Source organism: Loxodonta africana, chromosome 2 (assembly GCF_030014295.1).
Source record: "Loxodonta africana isolate mLoxAfr1 chromosome 2, mLoxAfr1.hap2, whole genome shotgun sequence".
Lineage (NCBI taxonomy): Eukaryota > Metazoa > Chordata > Mammalia > Proboscidea > Elephantidae > Loxodonta > Loxodonta africana.
Genome location: NC_087343.1, coordinates 108,154,999 through 108,168,270, shown reverse-complemented (window position 1 = coordinate 108,168,270; position 13,272 = coordinate 108,154,999). Strand labels below are relative to the sequence as shown.

General features: G+C 39.8%; 1 protein-coding gene across 2 annotated transcripts in view; it reads right to left on the bottom strand.

Annotated features, from left to right (window-relative positions):
* Positions 1-12,525, bottom strand: part of FAM174A (family with sequence similarity 174 member A) — a 61,231-nt gene extending 48,706 nt beyond the window's left edge. The window contains exon 1 of one of the 2 annotated variants that reach the window (XM_003404995.4): positions 11,859-12,525. In XM_003404995.4, the coding sequence (XP_003405043.2) occupies positions 11,859-12,295 (437 nt within the window). In that variant the 5' untranslated portion in view covers positions 12,296-12,525. The remainder of the gene's footprint in view (positions 1-11,858) is intronic. The other variant, XM_064274427.1, reaches the window with a different exon arrangement.
* Between the last annotated feature and the right edge of the window lie 747 nt (positions 12,526-13,272).

Sequence of the window (13,272 nt, the reverse complement as noted above, 5' to 3'; positions counted from 1 at the left end):
TGCAGGGACCCTGGGTCCAAAGGACACACTACTCTCCTGGCTCTTCTTTCTTGGTAGTAGTGAGATTCCCCCTCTGCTGTGGAATTGGCTCTCTTTTAAGTCTAGCTGATGACAAAACTAACCAAATCCCTTGTTAGAGTTCCATAAATCTTATTTGCATGGCCCCATCCCCATAAAGGTGCCATGCAGCTTATTTGCATTATTAGTAAGCTGTCCAATTCCCATCGTAGGCCACAAGTACCTTATTTACATAGTCCCACCCAATCATTTGGTAGGAGTTACAGGACCATGGCTAGAAAGGCCATATAAAAGCTATCCATGGACTATGTGTTAGTACTGGTTTTAATATTTAGGTAATGGCACATATTCATTGTTGTGTACAAATCAGAAGCTGGAAGTAAAGCACATTTTTCAAAATGCAAAAAAAGAGGAATCCATCATACTGCATCCAGATTTTTCAAGTAAATTCCTTTAGATTGAGATGTTTCATGTGTTTAACCAAAAGTATTGATACAAACAGTAATCTACTCCTCAATATTAGAAGGAAGCATGAATGTAATGGTGTATAGGAAGAGAAAGATAAGAGAGGTTATTACTGTTGAAAAGCCTAATAAAATAATAACTACTATTTTCCCTACCTGAACATTTTCTCAGCTTAATCAAACATACTTCATTTATTCATTCATTTACTAAATGTCTGGGTACAGGCACTGTGCTCAGAGATTAAAAAAAATTAAGTAAAATACTCTTTTCATGAGTTTTTATGAGTCTTCTCCAGTAGATTCACTTCACATTGGTTACTACTGTGACTGCCATGCCACTTAACATTTTAGCACTTAACCATACAGCCAATTTAACACTTTAAAATATATTTATAAAAACATTTTAGAAAAGTAATTTTCCTCTCTGCAAAGAATAACAATTCCTTGAGAACTGGTACTTGCTAAATACATTACCAAGCTTCTGGGTCTCTCTCTATACAGAAAGCATTCAATATATACTGCCACTGAACCAGGCATATTAGTCTTGTCAGGAAAACTCCCCTTTCTATGGATACAAAAACAACTAGAAGGAAAGGTGCATAAAGGCAGGGAATTTTCCAGCTTGTTCATTGTTACTCTTCATCACAGGGCCTGGTAATGGCACACAGGTGCTCAATAATATTTACTGAATAAAGGGCAGTGAATAAAAATAAATAAATAAATGGCTTAAATAGTCAAAGCATTCTCTTTTGGGATAAGTTAAGAGATTTCTATTGATGTCTTAAGATTTTACAAGTAGTGCTAAATCATATGTCTTCTGGGAGAAAAAGAAAATAAATTCCTTCACTGAAATAATTTTCAGTAACCAGATGGAAGAGATACCATTACCAATCTCATATTCATAATTCATTAACGACTTGCTCCAGGAGGAGATGAAGCAAAAATACGTATGATCGGATTAACAAAAGCTGCTTTGAAATATCACCACTCCCTGATGATGTCTAACAAATTAATAAAATCTTTAGAGGAGGGGAGGGAGGTGAGGGGTTGAGATAGGATTTTTAATTATTTCAGCCTGACACAGATATGATCCATAAATACTAAGGCTGACTCATTTTTCAAAATAGTAAAATTTGGGTGTTTTAACATTCAACAAAAATCATTTGTTTTAAACAGGCAGTGTGGAAAATAGCCACTTCCATTCTTTTCCACAAATAAACTAGCCATCTCCATATGCAACGTCACTTTAAATTGGTTATTCTAAGTAATCACAGGCGGTAACACGGTGGTTACACATGTTGAGCCAGTTGAGACAGAGCTGGGTTTCTCTGCAGTTCTGCCAGGAGCTGTATACGCGCCCTTGGACAATTTCCTCATCTGTACAACAAAAATAATAGTATGTACTTCAAAGGTTGTTCTAAGAATTAAGTGGGCAAATGCATGTAAAGCATTTGCCATTGTATTTAAGACATCAGTAAGCAATTAATAAATGTTAGCTAATGTGATGGTGGGAGTCCCTCGATGTGATGGTGGGAGTCCCTTGATGGCATAAATAGTTAAGCATTCAGCTGCTAATGAAAAGGCTGGTGGTTAGAATCCATCTAGAAGTGCCTCAGAAGAAAGGCCTGGCAATCTAATTCTGAAAAATCAGCCATTGAAAACCCTATGGAGCACAGTTAGATTCTGGACACACAGGGTTGCCATGACTAAAAGCCAACACTGGGCCAGCTAATAACAAGGTGATGGTAAGTAAAATGTCAAAATTAGTGTTCTGGTTACAAAGTAGGTTTCTTTTCAAGAAATCTAATTTTGTGTCTTAGCTTATAGGCTTACTAACCATTAAAACTAATTAGATATTTATTGTATATTTACTATATTTTAAGTATTAATATGACTCAAACTTTAATACATTTTCATAGCATCCTGGACATCTTTTATTATCTATATGATTATTTCATTAGTGGCGCTCTGCTTTTTTAGTTTATATGTGCCACAGAGGCAGAAATGTCTATTTTGCTCAAAACTGTATGCCCAGTGCCCAGCTCTCGACAGCTCAATAAATACTGACAGGCTGAATGAAGGCTGTCAAACTAAATTTCATGCTTATCCTCACCATATAAGATAGCTTTCTACCCTCATTTCACAGGAAAAGATCTGAATCTGCGAGGTTAAGTGACTTACTAAAGATTGCTATTGTTTCTGTGTGCCGTTGAGAAGATTCTGACTCATAGTGCCCCTACAGGACAGGGTAGAACTTCCCCATAGAGTTTCCAAGGCTGTAATCTCTATGGAAGCAGAGTGCCAGGTCTTCCTCCCGTGGAGTGGCTGGTGGGTTTGAATGGCCGACCTTTTGATTAGCAGCTGAGTGCTTAACCACTGTGCCACCAGGGCTCCTTTGCTAAAGATTTCAGAGGGAAAAAGTGGGAGGACTGGAACCTGAGCCTTGCTCTCCTTCCAACACACCACACTGAATACTAGATTAAAAAGTGGCAGTGTCATCAGCACAAAAAAGAACTAAATTCCTGCATTTAAGGTGAGGACCATTCTTCACAAAGTTATACCAGAAACTGAGTTTATATAATGAACATAAAAAATCCAAACCTGTAGCCATAGAGTCGATTCCAACTCAGAGCAACCCTTTAGGACAGCAAAGAACTGCTCCATAGGGTTTCCAAAGGGTGCCTAGTGGATCTGAACTGCTGACCTTTTGGTTAGTAGCCACAGCTGTTAACCACTGAGCAACCAGGGCTCCATAATGAACATACCAACAATAAATCAAACCCGCTGCCATCAAGTCGATTTTGACTCAGAGCAACCTTATATGACAGAGTCAAACTACCCCACAGGGTTTCCAAGGCGCAGCTGGTGGATTCCAATTGTCAGCGGTAGCTCTTAACCACTGCACCACCACAATCCTATAGAGTAACTTTTTTTTTCCCCTGGTTTGTAGATTTTACTGTAGGAAGAATGTCCTACAGAAAGTAAGGAAATCTAAGTCTTCATGGAGATCTTCATACTTCTTTGTTCTATCAGGAAATTGCAATTACCCTTAAATTTCCAAATACTCACTGCCTATCTACACAGCAATTTAAAGAATTAACTATTTATTCATTAAGCAACTACTTATTCAGTGTCTACCACATGCTGTACATAATGCTCAGCACTGGGGATGCAATAGCGAACATGATAAGCAGCCTCAATAATTAATTTTAAGGAGTTTGCTATGTTCCTACTGTGTTCCTTGCACTTAAACTTTTCAGTTCTTACAGAGAGATTCTGATTGATCTTTGAAATACTTCCAGACTCTGAAGTGGAAGTTACTTCTAGCCACATATTTGTTATCACTGAATTAGGTTACAACAAAACAATTTGGAATTCTCATGGAATTCAATGCAATAAAATTTTACAAGTAAAATATTCTGTCACCTCCTATTAGTTAAGGAAATTAAGATTTTGGCTCATTTGTCCTCATTGGCAAAAGTTACTAATACTGGTGTGCTATCATACATACTTTGGAAGTAGGGGTTAAAATGAGCATTAACTAAAATCCTAACCTGGAAGTAAAAGTATCAGTTTTGAACATTGCCCAGACACTGTTAGCATCAATGAAGCTTTTGATGTTGGGTAGCCAACTAATTTTAGGACTTGGACTGCATGAATGAGCTAGATGCTGTTTAAAGAATGCAGCCTTTTTTAGCCATAGTTCAGACTTTGGCTGTTAACACCCACGTTACTGTGTCATCCAACAGAATCTGACTGAAAAGACAATCCCCTTCCAAGCATAACAGCAATGACAACAGAATATCAAAGGCAATAATCATTTGTGTCATTTATATACAAGATTAGAAATGAAGTAGAAGCAAAAAAAAATGTAAAGGATATTCCAAAAACTTATCATAAGGCCATGATTCCCAAAGTGTAAGAAACATAATACTCAGGACAAGCTGGATGTCTGTAGGAACCATTGAGAAAAATAATTACCATTTTAATTTTCTTTTAATCTTTTTTTAATATCAAGAGAAAGTCTCAGTTTGGCGTTAATATGTCTTCAAGGCCTCCTGAATATTTCCTGGACTTGCTGACCTAAAGACCCAATTGTATCTAGTTCAAATAATATTGTTTACACCAGTGGTTCTTGAACTTTTCAGTCTTGGGATTAGTCTACATTCTTAAACATTGAGACCACTGGTTATGCAAAAATTCTCAACAAAATTCTAGCCAACAGAATTCAACATCATATCAAAAATATAATATACCACAACCAAGTGAGATTCTTATCAGGTACACAAGGATGGTTCGATATTAGAAAATCAATGTAATCCACCACATAAATAAGAGAATCACATGATCACCTCAATCAACGCAGAAAGGCATTTGACAAAGCCCAACACCCATTCCTGGTAAAAAGTCTCAATAAAATAGGTATAGAAGGGAAATTCCTCAACATAATAAAGGACATCTATACAAAACCAAAAGCCAACATCATTCTTAATGGAGAGAGACTGCAAACATTCCCTTCGAGAACAGAAATAAGACAAGGATGTCCTTTATCACCATTCCTACTTAAAACTGCGCTGGAAGTCCTAGATAAAGCAATAATGCAAGAAAAAGAAATAAAGGGCATCCAAATTGGTAAGGAAGAAGTAACTGTCCCTATTTGGGGATGATGTGATACTATACATAAAGAACCCAAAAGACTCCATGAGAAAGCTAATGGAACTAATAGATTCAGAAGAGTAGCAGGATACAAGATAAACATGCAAAAATCAGTTGGATTCCTATACACCAGTAAAGAGAACTACGAAAACAAAATCAGGAAAACAATAGCATTTACGTTGTTGTTATTAAGTGGTGTCAAGTCGGTTCCGACTCACAGCAACCCTTTAGGACACAGTAGAACTGCCCATAGGGTTTACAAGGAGCAGCTGGTAGATTTGAACTACTGACCTTTTGGTTAGCAGCCGAGCTCTTAACACTATGCCACCAGGGCTCCCTAAAAAAATTAATTAATTAATTAATTAAAAAACCTAAGGATTAAGTCTAACCAGAGATGTGAAAGATCTAGACAAAGAAAACTACAAAATAAATACTACAAGAAATGAAAAGAAGACCTACATAAATGGAAAAACATACCATGCATAGGTAGACTCAACATTGTGAAAATTGCAATCTACAAATACAACGGAATCCCAATAGCATTCTTTAACAAGATGGAAAAACTAATCATTAACTTCATATGGAAAGGAAAGAGGCCCCGGATAAGTAAAGCACTGTTGAAGAAGAAGAATAAAGTAGGAGGACTCGCACTAACTGACCTCAGAATCTACTATACAGCTATAGTACTCAAAACAGCCTGGTGCAAGTACAGACACTTTGGCCAATGGAAAAGAATCGAGAACATGGATGTGAATCCATCTACCTATGGTCGTCTCATCTTCGACAAAGGCTCAAAGCCATTAAATGAGGAAAAGACAGTCTTTTTAACAAATGGTACTGGCAAAACACTATGTTTATCTGTAAAAAAAAAAAAAGAAACAGGACTCATACCTCACACCATACACAAAAACTAACTGAAAATGGATGAAAGACCAAATACAAAACCAAAAACTACAAAGATCACAGAAGAAAAAACAGGGTCAATGCTAGAGGCCCTAATACACAGCATAAACAGGATACCAACCATAGCTAACAATATACAAACATCAAAAGATAAGCTAGATAACTGGGATCTTCTAAAAATCACACTTAGGTTCATCGAAAGACTTCACAAAAAGAGTAAAAAGAGAATCTACAGACTGGGGAAAAAAATTGGCTATGACAAATCCCACAAAGGTCTAATCTCTAAAATCTATAGGAAAGTTCAATACCTCTACAACAAAAAGACAAATAATCCAATTTAAAAATGCACAAAGGATATGAACAGACACTTCACCAAAGAAGACATTCAGGCCGCTAATGGACACATGAGGAAATGTTTGTAATCACTAGTCATTAGAGAAATGCAAATCAAAACTATAATGACATATCATTTTACCCCCAAATTACTGGCATGAATCAAAAAAAAAAAAAAACAGAAAATAACAAATGCTAGAGAGGCTGACGAGAGTTTAGAACTCTTATGCACTGCTGAAAGAAATGCAAAATGGTACAAGCATTTTGGAAAACGATATGGTGCATTCTTAAAAAGCTAGAAACAGAAATACCATACGATCCAGCAATCCCACTCCTAGGAATATATCCTAGAGAAATAAGAGTTGTCAGATGAATAGACATATGCATACCCATGTTCACTGCAGCACTACTCACAATTACAAAAAGATGGAAACAACTTAAGTGGTCATCAGCAGATGAATGCATAAACAAACTATGGTACATACACACAATGGAATAGTAAGCAACAATAACAAACAATGATGAATCGATGAAACATCTCACAAAGTGGATTAATCTAGTGGGCATTATGCTGACCGAAATAGTCAATTACAAAAAGACCAATATTGTATAAAAACCACTATTATAAAAACTGATGACACAATACTGGGGAAGCCAGCACAACTTGACCAAAGCAAAGTCATGGAAGTTTCATGGACACATCCAAACTCCCTGAGGGACCAAACTGCTGGGCTGAGGGCTGGGGACCATTGCCTTGGGGAACATCTAGCTCAACTGGCATAACACAGTTTATAAAGAAAATGTTCTATATCCTACTTTGGTGAGTAATGTCTAGGGTTCTTAAAAGCTTGTAAGCAGCCATCTAAGATACTCCACTGGTTCCACTCCATCTGGAGCAAGGAAGAACGAAGAAAACCAAAGACACAAGGGAAAGATTAGTCCAAAGGCCTAATGGACCACAGCTACCACAGCCTCCATCAGACTGAGTCCAGCACAACTAGATAGTGCCCAGCTATCACTACTGACTGCTCTGACAGGGATCACAAAAGAGGAACAGAGCTGGAGAAAAATGCAGAACAAAACTATAACTCACAAAAAATGACCAGACTTACTGGTCTGACAGAGACTGGAGAAATCCCAAGAGTATGGCCCCTGGACACCCTTTTAACTCAGTACTTAAGTCACTCTTGCGATTCACCTTTCAGCTAAAGATTTGACAGGCTCACCAGCCCAGGGGCAAGGGCAAGAAGGCAGGAGGGGACAGGAAAGCTGGTCTGGGAACAGAGGTCAAGAAGGAAAGAGTGCTGACATGTCTTGGGGGTGGCAACTAATGTCACAAAACAACATGAGTATTAATTGTTTAATGAGAAACTAATTTGCTCTGTAAACCTTCATCTAACGTATGAGAAAAAAAGAGGGAATAAAAAATTGAGGGCCCTAAAGGCCTTTTTTAATGTAGATTATATACACATCAATATTATACGTATCAACCAAACCTGAGAAAATTTAAAAATACTTATCAGTTGATTTAAAATAACAATAATAAATCCGTTACATGTTAATTAACTCAGCTTTATAACTTGTTAGGTGCCATCAAGTCAATTTCGACTCATAGCAACCCCATGTAAAAGAGCTGAACTACCTCACAGGGTTTCCTAGGCTATGAGCATTAAGGGAGCAGACTGCCAAGTCTTTCTCCCACGGAGGGCTTCGAACTGCCAACTTTTCAGCTAGCAGCCCAGCACTGAATCACCAACTATAACCTCTAAAAGGAAAAAAAATACTGAGAAGAGTGGCATTTTATACATTTTGGCATATCCCTATAATGCCTGGGTTAATAGAAAATAGCTGGGTTCTCATATTTGCTTCTTCACTCGCTCTTTTGCAACCTGCTGTCTGGTTGAAGGATATGAGGCAAATCCAGCTGCTCGTAGATATAAACTTTGAGAAAATGGAGGAGAATTTTAACAGTCTTTTCAGATACTGGTACTTATTCTTGTTTTGATACTACACAAAAACTCCACAAAAGGTAGTTTCTTAAAGGTTAGTTGTAATGTGGAATCTGAAATGATACCAATGAACTTTCTGTACTCCATTACAAACTTGTGAGAGAATGTATTATTTTGAAAATAGTTTTCACCTTGCAGATCTCCTGAAGGAGTCTCAGGAACCTCCTTCCCTCAGGGTTCCCTGGGCCACACATTGAGAACCACTGGCTTATGCTGTGCTTTTCAAATCAGCTATTTAAGCCAAGTGATGTTGGTTTTCCACTTATAATAACAATAAATGACTTTTTTAAAAGGAAACTTTTAGTTAAAATAAATAATTTTAAAATATATTAAATAATAGTACAGAGGGTATAGGTAAACCTAAATACCAAACCTCTACCGCTGAGTTTTGATTCATAGTGATACTATAGAACAGAGCAGAACTGCCCTATATGGTTTCCAAGGAGTGGGTGTTGGATTTGAAATGCCAACCTTTTAGTTAACAGCCTGAGCTCTTAACCACTGTGCCACCAGGGCTCCAGATGATAGGTGGTTATAAGAAAAAAAAAAAAAGTAAAGGAGTTTTAAGGAAAACAAAGAACCAGTCTAATCCTGTAAATCTACCCTCTACACCTTTATATGGACAAAGCAACTGCCTAGATAGCTTTCCCTCAGCTCATTTCTTGGTTCTTTCTAACCCTGGTGGTGCACTGGTTAAGCACTACGGCTGCTAATCAAAAGGTTGGTAGTTTGAATCCATCAGGTGCTCCTTGGAAGCTCTATGAGGCAGTTCTACTCTGTCCTATAGGTTGCTATGAGGTGGAATCAACTTGACGGCAACAGGTTTTTTTTTTTTTTTATTTCTAATACTGAGATCTTGGCTTTATATGTCAATTTCTCAGAGAGGGGGGACCTATTAATCCACTTAAAAAGGCCTGGTGGCACAACTGTTAAACACTCGGAAGCTAACCTAAAGGTTGGTGTTCAAACCCACCCAGTGGCTCTTCAGGAGAAAGACCTGGGGATCTGCTTCCATAAAGATTATAGCCAAGAAAGCTCTATGGGGCAGCTCTACTCTGCCATATGGGGTTGCTATGAGTGGCAATCAACTGGCCAGCACCAACAGCAATAACAATTACAGATTTTTAAAAAATCAATCTTATTACATTGTTGGATATTTTAGTATCATGACTGACACCATAAAACAACTTTACTTCAGTGACAAGAGAATGTATCAAATGGAGGTTACCGATAACAATAACAAATACCACTAAATGCATTATATAATTCTTTATCTACTTGCTAAAGCATTAAGTGTTGGTGGGAACATAAGTGACAATCATGTTTTTATTTATGGCATGGTATTTTCAATATTATAGTCTACTAATTCAAAAGATTGATCATAAGTTAGGACACAGACATCTTGTTATCAACTAAATAAATACTATATATATACACACACACACGTGCATACGGTGCATGGTATTTTCAATCGCCTCATCTGTATGCAAAAGCTGGACAATGAATAAGGAAGACAGAAGAAAACTGATACCTTTGCATTACGGTGTTGGTGAAGAACACTGAATATACAATGGACTGCCAAAAGAAGGAACAAATCTGTCTTGGAAGAAGTACAGCCAGAATGCTCCTTAGATTCAAGAACGGTGAGACTTCATCTCACATGTTATGGACATATCAGCAGGATGGATCAGTCCCTGAAAAAGGACATCATGCTGCTTGGTAAAGTAGAGGGTCAGCAAATAAGAGGAAGATCCTCAACAAGATGGACTGACACAGTGGCTGCAACAATGGGCTCAAGCATAACAACCACTGTCAGGATGGCACAGGACCGGACGGTGTTTCGCTCTAATGTACACAGGGTTGCTATGAGTGGGAACCCACTTGACGGCAACTAACAACATATATGTATGCATATATTTATATACATACATATGTCAGAGTAATCAGTGGACTGTACAATTGTGTTATGATTAGACCCCATGTAGTAGCAGGCAAATCATTTTACCCTTGTGAACAAGTTTCTCAATTGTAAAGCAAAATGTGTCACTGAAGTGATAATATCTGTTCCAAATCTGAAAGTTAAATGACTCCATAATCTATCATTCTTTAGGAAGTGTAGATTCATAAAGCTTTTTTTTTGTAAATTTAAACTTTTAAATAACTTAGAGACTTACTATTTATAGATGAATTCATTTTAGAAGGGTTATATGTGTGAGAAACATCTTATTTATCCATTTACTAATCCAGATTTTCCTAAGTAAATTTAAGTGAGATATATTCATAGTTTTGTTAGGATATTAAGCACTTGCTCCAATATTAACACTGAACTGATATTTCCAACATCATTTTTCTTTCCTGTATCAACAACAGCTTCCCATCTTACCATGCAATTGATAACATTTGCTTTGAAATACTTTGTGCCATGAAGAACGAATGCTAAACGTTTCTGATTAATGGGACACAGCAACATCTATTAAGTTGAACCTAATGCAAAAACTGTCGCTGGTCTAGGTAAAAAAAAGCTGGAATATAGGCGACTTTGTATGGTACAACCTAACTACTTAGATGAGAGATCAGAAACCAATTCTAAAAAACACTGCTGGTAAGGAAGAACTCTTCTTTTTCTAAATTTTATAAATAAAAAGACCTAAAATAAGACACCTCTACATTAAATATCGAATAAATCTGTCTTGGAAGAAGTACAACCAGAATGCTCCTTAGAAGCAAGGATGGCGAGACTGCGCCTTACATACTTCGGACATGTTGTCGGGAGGGATCAGTCCCTGGAGAAGGACACCATGCTTGGCAGAGTACCGGGTCAGTGGAAGAGAGCAAGACCCTCAACGAGATGAACTGACACAGTGGCTACAACAATGGGTTCAAGCATAACAAGGATTGTACAAGGGTGGCGCAGGACAGGGCAGTGTTTCATTCTGTGGTACACAGGATCGCTATGAGTCGGAACCGACTCGACGGCACCTAACAACAACAACGTTACTATCAATCCACTCAAATAAATAACTGATTTCCTAGTAGTACGTGGCAGCATTGTAACAAGGACTTATAAACCAGACTAAATAGGAATCCTGCCCTTAAGGAGATTGCATTCTGAAAGGCAAAATGAAAAGTTAGGTACACAACAATATATGGAGTAGAAAGGGAGAAGTACCACAAGATAGGTCGAAATTCATGGGAACATAAGATTACTATCAGTTCAGGCTAAAGGCTCTCTTTGAGGGGGGCCTCACGCAACGTGAAGTGATACAAAGGAAAAGGAACAATTACTTGCATGCTAATACAGAACTTAACCTTTTCCACAGAGTTTATCCTCACATTCTGACTCTCGCAGGCGCCCCTGTTACAGGGGACGAAGAAGGGGCGATTAAGGGTCACAGAAACCTGCGTCGTTCCAGGGAAGTTTAATAGGCGGCCTCTCTCAAGTCCTCGGGGGTGCCCTAACGAGGCCTCGCCTCACCTGACCGTCCTGACGACGAAATACACAAGCACGGCACCGCTCACCACCATCAACACCGTCAAGGCGCGCTGGGTCATGGGCTTGTCGCCGGGGTTGGGGCTCACAGCGAGGCCACCGCTCATTACGCCTCCTTCTCCAGTCTTCTCTTCGCGGTCCTCCGCCACAAGCCCGGCCCTCGGGGTGCTACCATTGCCGCCCTCGGCACCCCGCGGCCCCGTGGCCTCGGCCGGAGCGCGGCCGGGCAGCTGGGCGGCGGTGGAGCCCGGCGGCAGCGGCGGCGGGGTTCGCGGCCCGGGGCCGGGTGGCCCTGGGCCTGGCGCGGCCTCGGCCGCCAGCAACAGCACCGCCATGGGCCCACTCGGCGCTGGCAGCAGCAGGAGCAACAGGAAGGCGGGGACCAGTAGACGGCTGAAGCAGCAGCAGTACGAGGCCTTCATCGTCCCCGGACCGCCCGCTGAGCACGCGAGAGCGCCGGGCCCGCCGCCCTGGCTCCAGGCCGGAGCATGGGCGCAGGGGAGGGCCAGAAAGAGGTGACCAAATCCCGGGCTGAGGCCCAGCGGTAGCAGGTGGTAGAGATGGTAGCGGAGGCAGCTGCCGGGAGAACCGGAAGTTCGTACATCTCAGCAGCCACTGCTGCTAAGGACGCTTTCGGTTGCCAATGGTGGGGGCGGGGCGCGTCCACTGACGTCTGAGACACGGGCTCTGCCGGAAGAAATGGACTTCCGGGCGTTGAAGAGCTTGTATTCCCTCCCCGTTTCGTAGCGAAAGGAGTGGTAGCTGGGATGGGTCACAAACAGTGTTGAACAGCGTTCTGTAAAATGTGCGGCGATTTTGCATGCGGGAGCACGAGAGATAGGAAGCTCATATTTTGAGTTCCCTGGTGCAAAACCGCAAAAATACCTCTGATCAGTAACATGGAACTTCGGTGTGAGTGAATGCTGACAGAAACACGTGGACCAGAAACCGAAGTTAGTATTTGTCAGTTTTTAAATGTATTCATTTAGCAAATCGTTTAGAGTTCCTACTCCTTGCTTAGTATTGAGAAACAGTTTTAATTTTCCTGGAATCCAGATTTCTGGGGTCCGTGGAGTTGGGGTGACCCACTCAGGCCATTGCCCTGAGGGTGATTTTTGAAACTTGATTCTTGAGCAGACTGATTTCCTGAAGTCTCCTGTAAGTCTAATAATAGCCTAGGAAACAGTTAAGTGAAGCCAGTTTTGCCTTAGGTATTGGGCTCTTTTGAAGAATTATCTATGTGTAATCAGTTTCAAGAAATAGAAACTCCAGGGTCAGACTAGAAGCTGGTATTAGGGTAAACTGTTTTTATAAAAACACTGTCCCCTGGCCCTTTTCTACGGCGATATAAGTAAAATCGGGTATAAGAATCTTTGGAAGTTCTTTTCATCTTTGGAAC